The 22,386-nt window shown below is 35.2% G+C and overlaps 1 protein-coding gene across 2 annotated transcripts in view; it reads right to left on the reverse strand.

The window, feature by feature from the left end:
- AKAP7 (A-kinase anchoring protein 7) overlaps positions 1-22,386 on the reverse strand; it is an 88,947-nt gene that overhangs the window by 65,625 nt on the left and 936 nt on the right. For both annotated transcript variants that reach the window (XM_040598365.1, XM_040598364.1), the window contains exons 2-5: positions 19,787-19,930; positions 18,605-18,750; positions 13,795-13,931; positions 8,321-8,481 (exon numbers count right to left, since the gene is read on the reverse strand). In XM_040598365.1, the coding sequence (XP_040454299.1) occupies positions 8,321-8,481; positions 13,795-13,931; positions 18,605-18,750; positions 19,787-19,930 (588 nt within the window). The remainder of the gene's footprint in view (positions 1-8,320; positions 8,482-13,794; positions 13,932-18,604; positions 18,751-19,786; positions 19,931-22,386) is intronic.

A 22,386-nucleotide genomic window follows, 5' to 3' on the forward strand; every position in this document is an offset into this window, starting at 1 on the left:
TACTGAATGTCATCTGCCTCTCTTACACTAGATGCGGCTGAATCCATTAGACAACTGTTTCCCCATAATTAGACTTGAAATGTGATATATGAAACTTACTTAGAACCACTATATACTGGAAAGGCTCAAAAATTCAACTGCTAGATCAATACAGAATGATTCATAGAAAAAATTGCATTGAGCCATATTCTGTAATAAACATGGCCATCTTCTCTTCCAAGATCTCTTTAGATATGTAAAACTGCTATTTATGTACAATTTCTTCTAGTCTATTAATTTCTGCTCGTCTCTAAACCATGTTCCCCCAAGTAAACAGTTTAGCATCTAGAAACAGTGTTCTGCCTCTATTGAAAAAAAATGTTTACTTTACACTTGGGACTGAAGAAAAGCCAACAATAGACAATTTACAGTTATAACTATCATGTAAGCCGTGTTTAAATTTTTAAATTATTAGTTAGTTTTTTAGGAGTATTCCTTCGGCTATCAGCAGAAGTTTAAGGCTTACAAAGAAGCTCTTCTGGTCATTCTTCCTTTCCTGATAGCACTGAGAATAATGCATTTGCAAAGCCTTACAAGACCTAATTTCCAAGCAAATTAAGAACTCAAAGCCATCTTGTTTCAGGTGTGGTGTTTATCATGACCTCAACTATATGTCACCAGAGGCGAGCACCACACATCAAAAAAATATTTTCGATATCGTGTTATGCTTGGAATATATAATCAATGGCTGTATCAAGCACCAAACTCTATCATCCTACAATTAAGACCACTATGAAGGACAGTATCAGCCTGAGGAGTTTCCCTGGCTGCTGCCTGACAAAATCCACTGACTCCTGAACACCTCAGCAATCTCCAATCTGTGATGAAAAAATGGTGGCTAAACCAGGGTCAGTCACTACTTATGTGCTGGTGAGTTTTATCTCCCAGATGTAAGGAAAGGAAAGGCCTTGCTTCTCACCTCTCCATATGAAAAGAGGCTATTTGTTCTCCATTCCTCTGCAAATAGTCAGCTTTACACTGTGCCAAGAGGTAAACCACAGCCAATCCAGTTTCCCAATGGTTCTTCCACTCTACTTAGTTATATGTTACTTAGGCTTTTCTACAGTGAGTTGTTACTGTACCATACCACTATCACATTTCAGTGAGCTATATGGTTATTTCAAACACGTATCGGCAGTATGCCTGGGTTGTTCTGTTTCTCTCCATCACCATACGCATAGATAGAAGAAAGACGTGCTCATTCACAAAGTAGGATCCAAGGAGCAGCCGGACCAAGCAATCTTCACTTTGTGTACAGACACCAATATGTAAGGTAAGTCTTACAAGTCAAACAATGATAAAGTGAAGGATCAAAGTGGTAGACTGAAATGGAAACTTAGGTAGGACTTCCTGGTAAAACTCCTCGGTTCTTTTACTAGCTTTAATCCATTTCAATACTACCTAGAAGTCTGTCAAGGTCACAGGAAGAAGTGGGTGAGATTACCTTCTTTTAAACAACAAAAATGATACCTTATTGATTCATTTTAATGACATATTTATCAAAGTTATTGTTATTCAGCATTTGGCAGCACAATATGAAGAAGAAAGTAAATGAAAATCTAAAAGCATTTGCTGTCCTTGCTGTCAGAGAACCATGCTTCACATTTTTAGTATTAAGGAACAAATGTGGAGATCGCTAATGGGTGTTTTAGAGGAATGAAGGCAATGAACATAGTGAACCGCACGCCTAATTTCGTTATTTACATAATACAGCAGTGTTCAGTGGCCTTTAACCAGATCATTGCATGTGTTCTGTACAGACAGTTGTTAACAAAACCACCTCATAATAAATGATCGAGGAGAAATTAAATGGCAGATTCAGAGCCACGTATGCACATAGTTAAGCGTGTTTTATATATTTCACATACGCATCTACAGTGAGAATAAAAACTAAAACATCAAGATGCAAAGACAAAATACTATGACAAACTGAAGATGTTTCAGACTCACCACTAATTGAATAAATTACTTGCTACAGTTTAAATCTTTGCTTATGTTATAGCATAATATATATGCATAAACATTATGCAGCCTTTTCCCAGTCATTAGCTGTTGCAGAGCAAGAGATGAAAAAAGATTGGCTGTTTGCACCTCACTATTGATACTACGTATGGGAAATGAGAATTCATGCCTATAGCCATCTCCTAGAGTCTTACCGGTCATTGACATTAGGATACATGGCAGAAGCATTTGGAGTCAGTGTGGAATTCACAGATCAGGAGCTTTCAAGATTTATTGCATTAACTACACAACAGCAAACTAGGGATCACCTGGTTTGTAAATGCCAAAATCCGCCCATAAGATTTATTTTCTTTTTGCCTTACAAACAGACCTCTACTTATTCCCGCTACCCCAACTTCCTTTCTATTAAACCTTAATTCTTTCCCTTGTACCTGTTCTCTCTGTACCCTGCTGAAAATGCCATTATACAGCCAAATCACTTAGCAAATTGAAAAGATTCTTTCTGACTCCTTCCACACAGCTGATCAAAATTATCTGCTTGAAGAGTAGCAGAGTCAAAGGGCAGGAGAGGTACTCCAGTACAGTGCTCCAAAGCCAGGCCTCTGTCCCAGCCTATTGCTCTTGCATATTACTTTAGCCTCTTCTACTCATCACATGACACACAAAAAAGGTGACCTAAGAGATCTGGCAACAGCACAGCATTTAATATTCCCATGCAACTAATAAAATGTTAATCTCCAGAGCAAACTGTATTAAATAGCTATTATCTATTGGAAGTGCAAACTTACAATGCTAACTGGTGTTATACTAGACCGTAATAGTGACTGTTCATCTTCACTAAAATGCTTGCCCCTGTTGTCAGCATTTTTCTAGTTAAGGGGCCTATAACAAAGAAAATTGTCATGTAGCACAAAGCTGAACTGGAAAATTTTGCATGCAGAAAACTTCATAGTATCAAAAGGCATAAACAGCGCTCAGGTCTATTGGAATCAGTCCTTCAGGTAAGTAAGTACTATCAGCATATAGATGTCTTGGCTCTTATAATGAAATCAACTAAAGAATTTTTTTCTGCTGGTTATATTCATCACACAATATAGCAGAACATTGACACTTTCAGCTTCGGAACACATTTCTCTTCTTGCTGTGCACAAGTTTCTGTACAGGCCAGCAAAATTATGCTACACGCATTAGTAGGAACTGTAACTAACTAATGGCACATGGACTAGAAGAAAATCAAACATTACAGCAGTACATTTTCAATGCAACTGTTATGGATTTGAACTAGCAGCTTTTTTGTTCACTTTGTACAAATCAGTTGTTTTAATAGCAAAATACAGCAGTTTTGAGTTCTCAGGTTTTTCCATCATGTGAAAATTAATTTATCTTAGCTTCAGCCATCTGGAACTAAAGTGAACTAAATTAATTGAATTAAACTATTTCCTTAGGCTCTCTGAAGTCAGGGCAATGCAACTCACCCTAAAATAGATTCTAAATGTGTGGTTTCATAATCTTTAAAGAAGCTCATAAACCATTACCCTTGCCAAAACTGTTCCTCCCCAGCTGCATGCCTGCCACTGCTCCTTATCTTTTGTGCTGTCGTGTACCTATAAACTACACTGGCAAACTAAATAGGTTAAAAATTAGCTGAAAAAGGTAAATATGTTAATTTAACCACAGCTGACTTCACCATGTGGCTGCACAAATCCCCAGCACAACAAAAGGGGCTGGACTGCTTTGTTATGGTGGCAATGCCAGCTTACACTTAAGTAAGGCCATAACCTAGAGAAGAAGATGGGCAGTATGACTCGCTTTCCATTTCTCTCTCTCTAGTACAGACTGTTAGGAAAATCAATTTAGTGATATTAGACTAAATGTCATTTATATGAAATTAAAAGAAATTACTAGTTAGGTGTACTACATGTCTTTCTAGTGCAGTCCTAACTGCATTAAAATATTCACCCCAACAAATCAACATTTCTTAAAAACAAAGGACCAAAAGCAAATGAAATAGTTATCTGCATAAACGGAAGACTAACTTTTTTGTTCATGAAATACAAGCTCCCCCTCATGGTCAGACCATAAAGCCAAAATCTGCAAATCCTGCAGCTAAAAGTCAGGATTCACTTATCTACTTCTATCAGCATTTATAATGTAAACATCAAAATTAAAATCGAAGTCAAATAATTCATTACCTTTTCAAAATTAACCTGGTACTTAAAATATTCTGTGGTGTAGCAAAGCACAAGAAATGAAGAGTTTTTTAAAAATCACTGTGAGTGTCTATGTCACTTTCAGCTCAGGATTTCTAAAAAGACTTGGATAAAAAGTGATTAAAAAACTCCTCTAACTTCTGTCATAACAGTTTAGCACTATTCCTTGTACATAATTATATGATGCTCATGTTTTGTAATGGATTATTAGGAAATAACTAACAAATCACAACAAAATGAAGATCCATATTAGCTCTGCTTTTCCTGTAACTTCTGTCTCTGGCAAACTTACATTTATATTGGTCTTAGCAGACGTGCACTGGCCATTATAATACTGTACCACATTCAGATGCTTTTGATATCAAACAAATTCCCATATAATTTGCAGAACTAAATGGGCTCTTACAAGAAGCTAATTTAATTTCATATATTTCCTATTGCTTGTGTCATCAGTATTTCTCCTTCAACATTCATGCGGAATGTAACACATGAAGTCAAAATTCACCTTACAGCATAGCAGAAACCAAACAATCTTGAAGCAGCAAAACAGTAATTCTGTCATAAACTTAGATCTTCTAAAAAAAAAAAATTAGACCAGCTACAGAAGTGATATCTACTGTTCAATGGACAACAGAATGATTAACATTCTGCAGGCAATACTGTACATTTTTTTTCTTTCTGCAAGTTTCAGCTTTAAAACAGCAGTTTTCCAGGGAGACTAGTTGTATGACAGGCAAACTTGTGACACTTAATTTCTGTCAAACATATATAACCTCACAGCAGTATATGGGAAGAGCTGATAGAAATTTTCACACAGATCCTGACAACAGCAGCCCAGCAGAAAAGAGTTTCTAGTATTTTCTCTTGCAGCTGTCTCTCTAAAATTGCATATTCAGGATACTATCCACAGAGCAGGAATACAAGACATAATTTTGACATACTGCCTGTTTTGAATTAATATATGAAATGTATTACAGAAAATAAACTCACTTTTCTGCTAATATGGTTCTTTACATTGTGTCAAATGCAGCCCAGAAAGTACTACATGGTCTTCTCCCTAAAATGCAACACCTTTAGTAGGAAGTTTGGTCCTTACGAGACTGTCTGCTAATGTTTTGTAAAAACTCTATGCAGACTAAACTGTGTTGCAATTAACCCTGTAAATGTACTCTTCTGTTAAAGGAATTATACATGTAATACACTTTGGGGAGGGGGGAAAATCCTATCGGCTCTCTTGTTTACCTCATCAGTTCTGAAGAGCTCACATGGATTTTTTTGTTTAATATTAATTTTGAATTCTAAATTGCACTGCCCTGAAGGTCATCTGTGTAATAAGAAATTCTCTGGTTTTAACAGATTACTTTCTTACTTTCTTTGCAATTTAATCTAATGAAGACATACATAGAAACCATTTAACGTACTCATTTTCTTCCTACTCATACCTGGCCTTTCCACTAGTTTAATACGTAACTAAGCTAATTTTTGAAACAAACTTGTATAATTTTCAGTGTTGCATAATTACAGACTTAAAATCTTTATTTCTGGCACAAGCATCAATACAAAAATTGAATTTGCTTTCATGAATTATAGGTTTCTTGTTATGAAATAATATAGCACTTAAGGCACAAAAAGATACTCTGAAATTAGCAGCAACTGAGAAGTTACAATTATGGCAGTCACTAGGGTATGGTAAAATAGTATATCCTGAAGTCAAACCCATTAAACATCTTCAGTTATTTCACCATTTTCTTCTGGTTATATTCAGCTCCCTACCCTACCTGTTTCTGAACTAAAACCTAACAAAACAATCATCACTGTGTAAATCTATAGAGACTGAACCACAGGCGTAAGGCCAAGAAATGATGCATTGGGTTGGCAAAAGCAAACACTGAAATAGGAAATTTTTTTACTAAACAGCAGTGGCAACTGAAAATAATAACATATAGTCCTAGTTCTAACATAAGCAAGGAATGCTCACCAGTGAGTGTCAGTAGTTATGCTTTATAAAGAAAACATAGGTTTGCTTGTTTGCTAAATGTGCCTGTATTATGAGTTTGTCTACTACGAAGGACTGTCAAACTGAAAAACAAAGGTCAAAATCTGATCTCATCTCTGCTCATCTAATTCTAATCAAAACCTGGTTCACTAGTCTAAGATGTGTAGAAAATTACTCACACCAAACTTCTTTATTTCCTATAGTTAAAACATATTTGGCTCTTCATGTCTAGCAACTTCAATTATTTTGGAGTTCTTAACTATAAACTTCTCAAAATCAAAAGTTACTGTCACTAACAGAAACCATCAACCTCCTTTTACAAGAGTTTATTAATTACCTCAGTTTGTAAAATAGCATACATACAATATTCTGTCACCTTTAAAAGAAATCTAAAGACAAACTCAAGAGACAAGAATGAGGAAGCATATTGTCCAAAGGACTGAAGAAATACTTGGTAGATGCAGTCTTTGAAATAATTATGGGATTATTTGACAACCAAAGCCTCTCTGGAACTATAATTACTGTTCAATTTCTACCATACTGGATATTAGAAATACTTCTGCATTGAGCACTGTTTAAAATAATAAAGCATTGCCAAATAACAGCATAAGCAATTGGGCAAGCTGAAAAGCTCAATCTTCTACTCAACCTTTCTTTACAATGTAAGTTAAAAAATACTAAACATTTTCTAAAGGTACTTCAGAAATTAAACTAATGAATTGCTAGAGAAAGCACTGTATTAATAAAGACTTCTTCCATTTTTTCTCTATACTGGAATGCAAAGAGGTAGCGTGACAGAAGCAGTCTTCACTGCTCTGCAAAATGTCCTATATGGGTTATTGCACTATTAAAAAATGGTGTGACCTCACATTCCTCAGAGCACAAAAGATAATTCATCAATACTCAAAAAGTCTTTTAAAGAATCTTTCCAAGGAATAGTTGGAATTGCTGAGATAGTTTTAAAGGACACCAATGAATTACAGACAGTACTGTTCTCTGAGAATTTTTATTTAATATCTGTAAACAACATAGTTTAATTATAGACTCATAAGACAGATAAAAACTCCCTCTACCTTGTTTTGGTTTAGGCACTGACTGCTGTTTCTCAGCTAGCATTTATACTCCTTTTGATTTATATATTCCTACTGACTTGAACTGTATCTTTGGGTGCATTTTATCTGACTGGCAAAGGCAGTGGCCTTAGCTCCACTGTTAAGATAGGACTGAGAGTTTCACTCTGGAACTGAACATACATGTACACATGTATAATAGCATGTACCTGCCACATCTTTCAGTAACGTCCTAATTGCTAAGGGAAGACAACACTGAACAAGCCAGAGACGTGCTTACACTGCTCAAAAAAAATAATAAAAATTCAGGCTAAAGCAGCGTAGATTCAAATTCCATTATTCTGGCAGATGAGTCATGTCCTTCTCCTGAATTCCCCTTATCCTCCAGGGGTGCAGAGAAACTCCAGACTTAATACATATATGCAACTGTATGTATAAAGTACAGATAAATATACCTATATATACACCTATATATATATATATGTATGTATGTATGCACTTACACATGTGGGAGTGGAATGTTAAGAGTTAATTCACTGAGATTTAAGACTGATACATATAACATACAGGAAACACAAAAATTAAAAGTCTCCCCAGACCATGCATGAGGAAGGAACATCACTGCCTTTCAGTGCTCTACTCAGCATGAACACAAATGACAGAACTACGTAACTTTGCATCAAAGCTACGGTTCTTAAAAGTCAGTAAGTATGAATACACAAATTGAAAGGGGTATAAATATCAGCTGAGAAACAGCAGACGGTACCTGGACCAAAACAACATAGAATGGAGTCTTTATATCCATCTACAAACCTGCACTTCATTTTTTACATAGACTAAATACAAAGATATCTGAGAACAGTACTGTCTGTCATTCATTAATACCCTTTTGAACTATGCTGGGAAATTTATTATGTAGCCTTTGAAGTTGTTAAAAGTAAACTAACATTGACTAAATTAGCACCAACTTATCTTTGTGCTCCATTCTCATCTAGGTTGTCAAAAAGTCTTTAAAGCATTTAAACTAGATTGACAAGTTGTACCTGCTATTTCTGTAAGTAAAGTTGTATGATCATTTTCTGCCAACTTCACAAATCCAACTTCATTTTTGAAGTGATCAATTCCTTGAAAAGACAAATCCACGGTTTTTCCTTTCAGGAGATCTTCTACAAAATCCTTGCTGTCTGAAAGAGCCCCAACTGCTCTGTCAAGAGGAAATAAAGTATCTATGTGAAAGTGACATATATTAATAATTTTTACATTGCTATTATTCATTATATCCAAAAATATCAAAGTTTTATTAGTATCTAAATTTATTATTTACTGAGGTAATTTTGCACTACTTCCTAATCAATGCAGATAGTATTATTACTACAATTTTGTAAAGATAAACTGGTTAATACACCTTGCTGTAAAACCACAGAAATAATAAGGCAGACCTAGCAGCAGGTGTAACTACTCACAAGAATTTATTTAAGCCCGCAGGATGACTAGATATTAAGATGACAGTGTCTCTGTAACTTTGTGCATCCCCTTTAAAGAAGATGCTTACTTGGAAGCCTTTGGTTTTCCATTCTTAAAATAATTATTTTTTTTAATCTTCTGATAGCTCAACTGAACACACTAATATTCTGCTGCATTCAAAGTTACTAAAGATTGTTACTGAATATTATAAACAGAGGTTAGTGACATTATATATATATAAATTATAATGATATGGAAATTACTATTAAGCTCACTGAGAACTGTTATTAAAAGCACTATCTAAATTGGTGCTTACTTTATTTAAGAGTTAAGTAGCATGCACACATAATCTACAAGTAACAAGCATGGAGCAAGCCAGGTAATCTTTTAATAATTTTATTTAGCCATATTATGCGTATGTACTATTACATGAAATATATTTCTTTTGACCTGCGCTTGAATTGGTTCACGTGCTAAACAGAAATATAAACATCCTTAGTGTCTTCTAAAAGATCTCTCACATGTTTATAGTTTTAAGCACTATTCAACAAAACCGAATTTAAACTTTTCACTAAACCAATGCTAACTCTGCAAACGCTAGATGGCAGTAACAGGTTAAGAACACCCAAGAGAGTTTATTTTACTTTATCTGTCCTAGCTGGATGAAAGCCATCACTGTGATTTCTAACCTAGGCTAAATTATATTCTTTAAGCCTCTACAATTACAGAAAATTCTATACACGTTTCCACTGTGTTTAACGAGATGGACTCTTGATGAGATCTATGCATTTAATTGAAGCCTAGGTCAGGTTAAGAAAGACGTTGATTACATGACAAAATACCCTTCATTGATAATAGTCCTCTCCCATACTTTCTTACAGGGCTTTAATGTACACCCTGGAAGTACTTTAGCTCCTATATAACCACTTTAAACAACAATGCCATTATTCTTTCTTTGGGAAAGGCATTTTTCTTTCAGCACAGTCTCTAACACTTACCTACCCTTTTATCACCATTAGACCAGCATGTTCCTTTGTCTTCCATATGTGCTATACTTCACAACCTTTCAAAACCACCATCTAATATTGATTATACTTGTCAGATTACTTACAGGGAATTGTGTGTAGATTTATTTACTGACATGAACCCGAAAATTGTTCCAAAACAAGTACAGATAGTCCAAATACACTGTGTCAAAGATGCAGTGGGCTTTGAAGTAGTGAATCATGCATATACTTAAACCCCACCTCTGGATTTTTTGCATCTGAGAACTGGTAGACAGAGTGTCATGGAAAGCTCTGTTCCCCAGCTGAACAAAGATTTATATTTCCATACTGTAAGGTGTGCTGCAGAACTCACTGACCAGTTGAACTCTACCTAATAGGGTCTATAAGAGATCAAATCAAACAGTGCAGTGTGTTTTCAGTTTCGCACTGACACTGAAGATTTAGTTCTACTTTTTCTTTTACATATAATCTTGTAAACACTAAAATATTTAGAAAAATAGTTGTCACCTGTCTCTAGCATATTCAATATGTTCATATAAATCACTTTACAACATCTGACAATTGCTTTGTAGGAATAATGCACAAGGGCAAACATTTCCACTGAAGTACACAGCAAAAACCAACAGTGGCATTTTCTTGCTATTCTATACCAAATAGTATTCATGATGCCAAATAGTAGTTACACAGTGCAATTAACCCACAAGGATAACCAAAAAGTTTACAAGCATTTTGCTTTAACGTAGAGAAAAGAAATAATAATAAAAAAAAGAATTAAGCAACACATACAAAGTGAATACAAACTAGGATTACAGAAGCAGTGCCTGGTTTTTTTCTATATAATAGTATTTACATTACAACAGCACTTAAAATTGATGTCATTTTGTTTTTAGAAATTTCTGAATTGTTCATTTTGATTACTTGTTAGAAAAAGTGATCTTGCAAAAAAAGCTAAACCAAATCCTTTCAGCTCTCATATTTATAGTGAAAAGGTTAGATTCACAGTGTCTTTGATAACTTGACACTATAGTCTGGTAATTTTCTGTGAAGGCAGGCATCCTGATTTCTAGTATCTGATTCTATGACCTTGTATACAGTTAGCATGGACTAGAACTCTTCTGCTTGAAGGGAGTGCTGTCATGACTCTTGCTTGTTTGCTTTATGGTTTTTAAAATCTCACATTCTTGACTTCATATAGACCTACAAAAAGAGATGTAAAGTGCATTCATGAAGGCTAGACCACAGCCAATCAGTCAGAAAACTTGCATGGGAATTGCAGGTCTGGATTCCCTTAGAAAGTGCGGCCTAGAATACAGATCTTCCATTTTCATGGTGAAAGCTGTTATGTACTAAAATACCATACAAGGGGCTTTGTGCTGAATTGAATGTTATGTTTAGCACATTCTTATCACGCATTTTGACTTCAAATAGCATTCAACACATTTCATTTCTGTATAGACAGAGGCACTATTGTGCAAACACACTAGAAAAACTGTAGATATCTAAGTAACTTAATGCATCCAGACCTAAGGATGTGTGAACTCTCAGATGCCCAGTTGACTAGATGCACTTTGTTTGAGGAATTACTCTTATCCTATGTTACACACAGGTTCTTTTGCCAGCCTGGATCTTGGTTTCTTTCCGTTAACCTGGTATCAAAAACTGGTGAAGCAAAGAGAGGAAAATTCACATTTTTACTCTTCACGTTCTCTGAAAAGATCAAATAGAAAACACCAGTCATGGGAAAAAAAAAAAAGTAAAAAATCCCATATAATAGAAAACAGAATCTAGAATACCTGAGGGATAGCCAAGCTAGATAGCTATAGGAGGCATCTGGCCAGAATAGGGGTGAATCTCTGGGGAAGCTGCTGCTGACTAGACTACACAGCCCCTGGGTGCCTAGACAGTGGAGTTCTGCTGGGAGAGGCAGAAAAGAACTCCGTAATTGCATGCTTTGGTGGCAGTCTGACAGTAAAAGATGAGAAGAAGCTCAAGGAGTAGCAGAAGATACTGAATTTGAGAATATTTGTTTTGATATAGTTTGAGACTCTAAAAAAATATTACTGAGGAAGCAAACGCCTTTGAAATATGCTCTGATACTCTCTTTTTTAAAAGTTCATATTTTAAACCCTTTTTAAGAAAAACACACACGCAGTCAGTGGTTGTTCTCACCAATTTTCAAGTGCTATCAGAATTTGCTCATCAAACAAGGCAGGAGAAAGACAGTGTGCCTACTCCTGGAGACAAAAGACACATGGAGAGTCCAGATCTAGTATCCTTTGGTTTCCTTTCTATTCTGTTCCTGGCTATCTGTTTGTCTCCCTTCAGATCTGACTGTTGGGAGACAAGGATGCTGACAGCCATGCATCCTCACAGGAGAGGTAAGAACACAGAAGCATCAAAGATACAGCATTCAAAGAAACAAGTGTGAAAAACAAGCAGGGCAACTGAGTTACATATACTGATATCTCATTATTTTTAGGTGTGTTAAATGGTTTTTAGCCAAAATACTTCTACTTTCTAGAAGCATGCCCTAGACTACCAACTGGTTCTTACGTTCTATCTTGAATTCTCACTTACTTATGAACAATCTGCACTTTAACAGCCAAACCTTCTAGGGGAAAAAATGATTCAACACACACTTACTAGACACGTTCTTTTGTAACTATATTACTACCATAACCAAAGCAATGTTTCACTGCACTTACTCATCATTTGATCTAGGTTAATTCAGTATATAGACCATGTCTTCTACCACTGCAGAGAAAAACCAGTAAGATATATATATGTATACAAACACACACAGAGATACATACATATATGACAGAGGGCCCCTGAAAGAACTCACATGGGGGAGGATGAAACCATGAGGCTTCTCTTTCACAGAATTATAAGGATCTGAAGAATTTTGATTCATTAGCAATTCACTACGAAACTGACATAAGCAATGGAGGATTCACAGATGTTCATATAATACCAGTAGGCCATTTATCAGCATTTTACATAATACTCTGTTACAGTTACCAAAGTGTTTGCAATCTCAATTCTGCAATTATAATATGTGATGCCTCTATATTCACACATGCAGGCTATTGGGCACTACATCTGAACAGAAACGTAAACATGAGAAAGCACGTAAAGCAGGACTATAAAATACAATGTATGTTTTCAAGTCAAAATTACAGCTATACACACAAATTATTATACTGAACATTCATAAGTTACAGGTGTATAGTCTGACTTAAGTCTGAACATCACCATATTAAACCATTGAACTTGTACGTTCAAGTAGGCTTGTCAGATAGTAGTACAGCATGTGATAAACAGTAAAAAAATCAAAGAACTGCATTTTTATAAAGCAAGTCATAGCACCTAACATTTTAGACACACGACATCACCATACAAGTCCTAAGCCTTTCCACAACTTTTCTAACTTTTATATGACAAAAAAAAACCCCAAACAGCTAAATCACTGAAGCAACATAAAAACTGTATTTTTGATAAGGCCTAATAGCCACCTCTCTTTTTTTCATGTACTTAAATTTTTAGTATAATAAATTCATTTAGAGACATTAAAAACCCCTCTAACTGCATGAGGCATTATCTTGGAGCTAAGGTTTATTTCTTTAAAGTCTTTCAGTGACAATTACTAATTTGGTTTATAACATTTGTTAAGCTATGAAATTCTGAAAATTCCCCTGTAATCTGTTCAGTGTCCCCTATATCAGAACATTGTTTTAAAATAATTACTTTAGCAAATATGAGATTTGTGCATTCAAGTTCAGCACACAGTAAGAAAAGCACAAGGGAAAAAATGTATTTTGTCCAGAGCTCATAATGTACCATAAGTTGTGATTAGCATTTTAATATAAAATATTAATAAAATATTTTATATTTTAATATAAAATATAAAATAAAATTGTTCAGTAACCCTAGCAATTTAGGGCTGCATATTGCAGAAAGTAAGCACCAGCTACCTCTTCTTGTCTTTTTATTAATTCCTCTAGCAAAAATACTTGTGTAGACTTAATTTAATACCGAATACCTACATGCTGATTTCTTCTTCATTGGATAAATGCATCACTAACATGGTGACATGCAATGAGCCTGAGTGAACCATTGCTTTGGAAAGCCTTTGATCCTTTTGTATTATTGCATCTTGGACAGTCTGAATACTGCCAGTAATCTGGGAAGAAAGACACAGAAACAACAGTTAGCCATTACAATTACTGTATCCCATCATGCAAGTGAACAAAAAAGCATATAAAGTGAAAACAAACATTTATATAAAAATCATTCTAGCAGAAGGAAGTTTTATCCTCCAACAAAGCTGTGTTAATTGACCCGAGTAAACCCAAAGTGGGTACAAATGGAGTGATTAATAAATCACTGGACACTCCCCATCACATCTTAATAGGAGTTTGCTTCCATAAGTATGACAAATTCCTGGAGCAGATTAAGATCATCCAGTTTTACACTGCCAGTAACACAAATAAAAGGCTTCTGCAAGGACTTTCTCTGCCCACTTTGCTAAACTTGTATGTTGCTATGTACATGCAAGTCTCTGGAAAAAGAATCAGATCTTTGCAGGATCAAGCACATACAAACCAGGAATATTCAGTAAATAATTTGTAGAGATACTCAATTTACAATTCTGATTATACTGTCTAATAGACAGATATAATTTACTCTCTGCAAACTTATTTTAATGAATTTCCATCCAACATGTATACAGTTCTAACTTCATCAGTCTTTAAAATTGTTTGAATTACTTTTTTTTCTTTGAAAATTATTTGTATGGTTATACATGCTTTACAAAATGCTTACTGCGCTTGCCATTATGATAGTTGTATTGCAGCGACTAAAAAAAACCAAACAAACCAAAAAACAAACCAATACACACATACTCCCCTGCAACAATTCCTGAATATGTTAGGTGAAATTACATCAAATCAAATAAACTTCACCATTTCACAAAAATGAGTTACTTCTTAAAGCATAGTAAGCAAGATATTACAGACTTTGGTGTGTAAGGTCTAAAAGAAGCATATAGAAAACTTCAGTCTGATTTTTTTGTTTCTTTGAAACTCAGTGGTAAATGCTTCACAAATATACTGCACATGTTGGCTTTAATAACATAAGCACAAGTGGCTCTTAGTTTTTTTTAAAAAAACAAAAACAAACCACCACCTTGATACATTTTGGTAGCTCTGTTGATCATAAGAAACAAAGTTCCTGAAAAAAACCACAATCCAATGGCAGCATTCAGTATTTTTCTGACCAAATTTCCTAAGATCAGTTTTGCCATGCAGGAGTTTTACCTGATGTGCCATAGGCATCTAGTAGTGCCATATAAATTAAACCAAATTATAACTGAAAGGAACCAACTCTAAGGAGGGTGGGGACAAGGAAGGAAAGTAAAAGCCACTTGCCAGAAAAAGGTGATATGGCACCTACAAAACCACAAGTGTCTTAGGTGGTGTAAGACATGAAAAAACTGCACTGATATTTTGATCCTTAATCATGTCGTAGTGAGACCATCTTCCTTCATATCTCAGAACTGATCTTATCCTGGATAAATAACACTTTAACCCACATTTAACCAAAATACTGGTAAATGTAAACCCTGATAATTACAATGTATCAACTGCATAATTAAGTTTATAAACTAAAGCAAATGCAGTTATCCCCATAAAGAAAAAAAAAAACAACCTCAAATATGAGATCACCTATCCTACGAATTACGATTTTATTCCATTTTCAACTGTTGCTTCTAAAATTAATTTGCACATGAGAGCTGGCAAAGTCAAAAATACATAAATGTAAGTGTACAAGCCCTTCAGAATACAGAGGACAGGTATGGAACTGTGATATCATAGTAATAAAACCATCCTAGCTCTGAAAAAAAAATCAGTGTTATTCAGCATTCAGATTAGCAGCCAATACCCAACATCCGTTTCTGCTCATGTGCTAAACCACCTCCAGCTCTTTCATATAGTCCAGTTCTGGCTTGGGCAAGAACTGTTACATGCTGTGACTGACTTTGAGCTCTACGGGGCTGACTGGCTAACAAACATGCAGATACTAATTTGTCAGCTGGCAGGTCTAGAACAATAGGTAATAGCCCCATCACACTAGAGTCTTCAACACAAGTACGTTCTTTCAAGGCTCCCTCTTTTATGCAAGCACCAAATTCACAAAAATTGCAGGAAATCAGTACCTCCAAGATGTCATTTTTTTTTAGCCAAATTTGGACAACAGATTGAAAACCCACAGCAGCTTCAAAACCCACAAAAACTCAATTTTTGTGGTTATATGCCTGGTTATAACAAGGCAAACGGATAGGCAGCTCACACCTGTATAAAGTCTATTAGGAAACCAAACTAAAAACCTAATGAATAACATACCTTTGGAACAGGATTAATTCCAAAGATGGCCAGTTAGCAGTTCCAGAGATGAGCTATTGCTGAATCCACCAGAAAAACATAAAATGAGCTGCCTTTTCAATAAAGGCAAAATGGAAAGAAGACTGAGCACATTCTTGCTCTTTGGTTAAGGGACAACATTCTACACAATCTATGCTATTTGGAAAGAAGAAAAAAATTTTTGTGAATTTCAGGAATTTATTTTTAATGTGCTCTCCCAGAAGTTGTGATCAAAATGTAACACAACAGCTGTAGCATTGCTGTGCCATCACAGTGCATAATATAACTTCAGAATCGTTGTGTTTTCTTCAATAAATCTAAGGTGCAATTAACAGTTGAATGCACTGAATTTTAACTAAGCAAACCAGGACTCTTCCTACATCTCTGTATAACTAGTCATGACCCACTGCATAAATAAAAACTTTAAACTGCTATTTAAATTACCTTAAAAAGTTTGATTTTATATTTCAACTGCTATCATGCTGACTATTTCTCTTCACTTGAGATTTTCTAACTTAAAGAAGTGTCTGGAGGCAGATAATACTCAACAATTCTCTCCTTAGATTATTTTAAAAAGTGCTCCAAAAGGCCTCAAATACTGATTTCAGGGGCCCCTCTCCCATTAATTGGAATATGTTACTCTGACAGAAAAAAAAATTACTTTATTTTGCTTATTGCAAGGGTATTACTAGTAAGTGAATATAAAGACTGTAAGTTTTAAAGATTTACCAGATTAATTACAATTATAATCAAGACTGGAGGACCCTGAAACACTAACCTACCAAGTTACATCAGATGAAACGTAACATAAAGTAACAGAAAATGATATAATGTTAATCATCCATTTAACTATTTTTGCACAAGTAATTATGCAAAGTTCAATATAAATTCAAAGTTAATGGAACGCTACATTTTATTTCTGAAGACTCAGAACATAACTGAAATGCAAGCAAGAAAACAGCTTGATTTCCAAGATGAACAGTTCATTAAATGTTCCAGAAATATCCCTTACTACAAAATTATTCTCTGTATAAAGCCTAAAATACTACATAAAATATGAAGAAGAGTACAAATGTCTAAACCACTTCACTGGAACAAAATCAGATCCTCAAAAAAAAAAAGAATGGTGTCTCATTACTAACTGAAATACTACCAGTAATTACCAAATTCCCTCTGGCTATCAAGAAACCAGGTGTCTTAAGTCTAAATTTCGGTTAATGTTGCCTATACAAATTCCAACAGTATCTTCTACTTTCAAAACACCTCTACATCTAAGGCAAGTATAAACAAAACTTTCTAGTAAAGTCCTGGAATTCCCAAATGCTCTAAGATTTCATATAGCTGTTCCTTTCCCTCTGTAATGATACAAGGCTAAACACATGGCATAAAAAAGCATGCATAGTTAAGACTTTCCTATTCAACATAATAACAATTGTGAGCAAAATTTCTAAATTACCAGATTATATAACCCCTACATTATTCTCGCAGGCTATCCCAGGTCTTAGAAAACCTGCCTCTACAATTTCTTCTTCACATGTATGTTTTGAAGAATCAAAGACTGCACTGTAATTTTCAAACCTACTTTGGTTTATTTTCAATTCAGATTCTCTTAGTCTTTAACCTTCTCAGAGAACAGATAGTAGAGAATTAGGATGAGTTAAAACTCAACTGAAATAGCACCTAGTATTAAAAAATAAATTTAAATTTGGGAATGGTGGTAAACTGTTGGGCTTAAGTTTTTAAACATAATGCATCTACTTTTCTTCTTTGCAGACACAAAAGGTATCAAAACTGTACCAGAGACAACCCACAGCATGTGAGAAATCACTCTCATTCATTGTCTAAATGAGACAACACATGCTAACTACAGGAAAATGCATTTTCTTACAGAGCTTTCTGCACTTCTTGAATCCACTTGGAACATCTAATTAAAACAATAGTTTGTTTGAATTTTAAATAAGATGATCAATTTCAGTGGAAAATGTTAAACTATAAACTGCCTAGTTAAAACAGCAATAGATACAAATTTAAATTCCTATCTATAAGGAGAGCTAAAAACATTGCTAGGAATTTACTTACTAAATTAAATAGGAATATGTCTCCTCCTTATTTTAAGTCAGTAACAAAATAAGCAATACTGGAACAGTCCAGAAGGGAAATTTAAGCCACCTTCATTCAAAATAATGTGAAATCCATAAGACTGACAAACCAAATAAAAAGATAAACATTTTTCCTCTACCTTTTCCAAATAAGCAATTTTATTCACAAAATTGTTACATAAAGTTACTCTTTTATTGGGCTGCTAACACTCCTTCAAAAATACCTGAAAAAAAATTATTGAGGTGCTCAAGATCAAACACTGTTCTTACTATAAACACATGCAGCTGTTGAATTAATTCTGGTTATACCAAATTAGTATAATAAAGAATATCACCTCTGGATTAGTAATTGGAAGAGAAACAAAATAATTCGGCTGATACTGTTTTTTCTGTTTCTTCTTTCTCTCACTGCCTTCTCCAATTTCCCTTCCAGTAGTCCTCTTTCTTTTCTTTTTTATATTTATTTCAGAGGTTGCATGCACTGAAGAGAAAATAAAAATTACTTTCAGCATACAGACAAATCAAAACAAATATACACTTAATATCATGCCAACAGGAGCTGGACTTCAACCAACTGACTGGAGCATGTCTTCCCAATCATCTGATCTGCCTGTGTGCTGAACTGTCTGACTGGGATCCTACTCCAACCTGAATTAATGTAGTCATACATATATACTTGAACTAAGAGTTTAGACCTCTAAGCAGGGCTTATAAACTGCTAATACAGACATGCAGCTTCCAAACTACTGTGTTTCATTTAGCGAATTCACACTGCAGTGTAATAGGCCTGAAAATTGTCTACACTTGAACATGGACATGACTTCAGAGCAAATGGGCCAATATTAAGCTTCAAAAATCCCACACATGCTGCATTTTGAAATATAAAATATGGTAACACATAGGATTATTAAAGGAAAATGTTTTATTAGACTAGAACAGGCCAATCTGTAGTCCAAGGACCAAATCCAACCCAGAAGAATATCTAATCCAAGCCAGATCAACTCTCTACCTCCTCCTTTCCCAAAGACACCTTCCAACACAGCAAAGGAGTGTCCTCAATTCTTCCTTTGCACCATAAATTATTTTTCCTCCCAGCTTACTTCCTCAAGCCTCTGCAGACCCTCTCTCACCATGTGGCCTGATACATACCCATAAACTGACAAGGCTGCAGACATCCAGTGTCCAATTAGAGGTGTTTGAGCCCCACGCTGGGAATATACATATTGGAAGACAGCTCATAAAAGCCATCACTTGAGAAACTCATATACAGTATGTGACATACAAGATGTTTTTATTCTGTGACTCATTGCTGCAATGGATCACGAAATGGTACATTTTCAACACGGTCAAGTATTTGCAGGACTGAGTACTAATAAAAGAGGCTCTGGCCTGGATCCTGTTTGCAGGGAGACTCTGTTCTACATGCACAGCCCACTTGCACAGGCCAACAGGCAGGATCAAGAACCGAATGCATGATGTGTCTATATTTCCACACTATTTCTGCTTAATATACTTACTGACAAATTCATCTTCAATATCTGTGTCGACAAATGGCATTTCTGCCATCAGAGAGTCTACCGAATCAGCAGGACATGGCTCTTCTCTCTGTTGTGTCTTTTTCTTATTAAAGATTTTCTTTTGCTGTACATTTTCCAGCCCATCTGTAATATATTTAAAATAACACACTGGTTCTTAGTTTTTAATATAAACAGCAGAAACATTATGTACAAGCAATATACCAAGTATAAATTTCTCTAATTATCAGCAAATAAATATTGACATATAAACCCCCTTAAGAATGCTGCTCTTCTCCCTTGTTAACATATCAGCAAAAATATTTTATGTGGAACAGCAAAAAAAGGGAGTTCAGCCTTCTACATTTAATAACATGGTCTTGTTTATTTCTAAGTAAATGCAATTACATGCAAATAAAAAAAAAAAAGAGACTTATAATCAAGCATTAAAAAGAAGTTCCTTTATGTAACAATAATGGCATATGAAGTTCAGTGCAAATAAACATTGGCAAATTAATTCCAATGTAAGCACCCTGAAAATGAGGCATGAAGGAGCACAAAGGGAATCCTACCATTCCACTTATAACAAAGAGTTCTCAGCTGACGATATTATTCAGGAATGAGATTATTCTATTCCTGCATCTCCCACACAGTATAGCATGTCATAGCAATAATTTGAACTTCTCATTCTAAAAACTGACTTTTAGTATTTAAAGGAATCAATATAAATCAAAACTCATCTTGTATGTATAAAGACATACATGAAGGTCTATCTCAGAGTATACAATGACAGAATAATCTCCACTAACAATTTTTTAAAATATCTTTTTCCTCAGAGCAACAAGTATGAGCTATTTCCTTATGCCTGCTTCACATTTCTGTATCAGTAAACTCTAATAAAAAATTAAACAGTATAATCTTCTCTAGTAGCAAAAAAAGTGCATATAACCAGACATCCTGCCGTATTCTTTTGAGACAACTCCACAATGGGATTACTGTAGTGGAAGAAGCCTTATGTCAGAATTGCAGTTTATCCCAGGACAGCTCATTACTACAGACAATGCATTTTCAAAGCTCCTCTTGTGACCAGTGCAGATAGCCCAAATCAGGCCCATGAGGAAAATCTGGCAGCAAAAGTGCGCGTTATGTTCCTGTGCCATGCAAAGCTACACTACGTGTATAAAATCAATACTACATATCCAATCTGGGTTATTACCACCCTGTGAAATGTTTCTTCCATATATCACTTTATGCTAAGGAAGGTAAGTAAAAGAACAACCCAATTAAATGCTAATTCACTCCAGTCTAAAGTAGGGAGGCATAAATCACTCTGTGGTTGTGGTCTGACACCTAACTTTATCCTGGGGGCTATTAAAAAAAACAGTGAGATAGGTTGCTTGTTCTTCCTGTAGACACTAAAGAACTATGATAAACAGATGTTAAAGCAATAATAAAATTATTACTTAACATTCAGATTAAAGCTCACACAAAACAGATTGTTGCTGGTGATGCATAGCCACACAGGAAACGGCAATCCTGCCTTCAAAAGAGATCTCAAACTGAAGGACAAAACAGGACTCCATGAAACTGACAAACCAGTAGGCCGGGCTGGGGCAGAAAAATTACCCAGGAAACTCAGAAAAGCAGAATCCTAACCAGCTGGGAGCAAAAGGGATTTGTTAAGGTAGCATCAGCTAGAGAACAAGGACTCGGAAAAATGAGAGGGATATATACTACAGATGATACATTAATAATTCTGCTCAAAATCATACTTGTGCCACTTTGAAAAATTCTGTCTACACACAATAGCAGATGGTCATAGTAAAGGCACAGATAATAATTAACAATGCCCCTTCTCAAAACAATTAGCTGAACAGGCACTGCTTCTGAATTCTACAGGTTGTGCCTCAAGCAAAAACTCCATCCCTCACCTTTTCTGAAATATTTATTAAAAAAAATCAATGATGAAATTAATGAACTGTTTTCTAGATCCGAAAACAAGATTTTTCAAAATTCTTGACATAATGTAGATAACCTCAGACCCAGAGTAACAAAACCAGCTTCCATAGGAACACCATGACCATTAAGTTGTTATAGGATAAACCCTTTTTTCTTAATTGCATGCTTAATTCTATTAGCCTGCTTTTCATACATGAACAGGTACAGACGTCATTCCCATATTTGTACTTAAGTGGCTGATATTCATCAGTATTTAAGTCATCTGTTCCAGCAGAAAAAAATCATGATACACCTAGCTCATAAAGGAGAGATCTTTTATCATTTGACACCTACAGATCACAGTGAGATTAGGTCTCCAGGCACTGTTCCCATTTTAATTTGTTTATGTTTAGTATGTTTATGTTCATATCTTTAGTAACAAATGAATCTTTTAAGACAGTTTAACAGAAAGCTGCTGTAGAAATAGATGGTCTTATTCTGCAGGCATTTGGAACCTCTGGTGCTGGCACTAGCGTTTACATAGTCAGAGAACTGGAAAAGATTTGAAACAAAAACAAACTTTGAGGGGGGGCGGGGAACTGGTAGGTTTAGTATTCAGCCAGGTCGGACGCTTACACTGACTGCAACTCCCGGGACAGAGCAGG

This window comes from Falco naumanni, chromosome 6 (assembly GCF_017639655.2).
Source record: "Falco naumanni isolate bFalNau1 chromosome 6, bFalNau1.pat, whole genome shotgun sequence".
NCBI lineage: Eukaryota > Metazoa > Chordata > Aves > Falconiformes > Falconidae > Falco > Falco naumanni.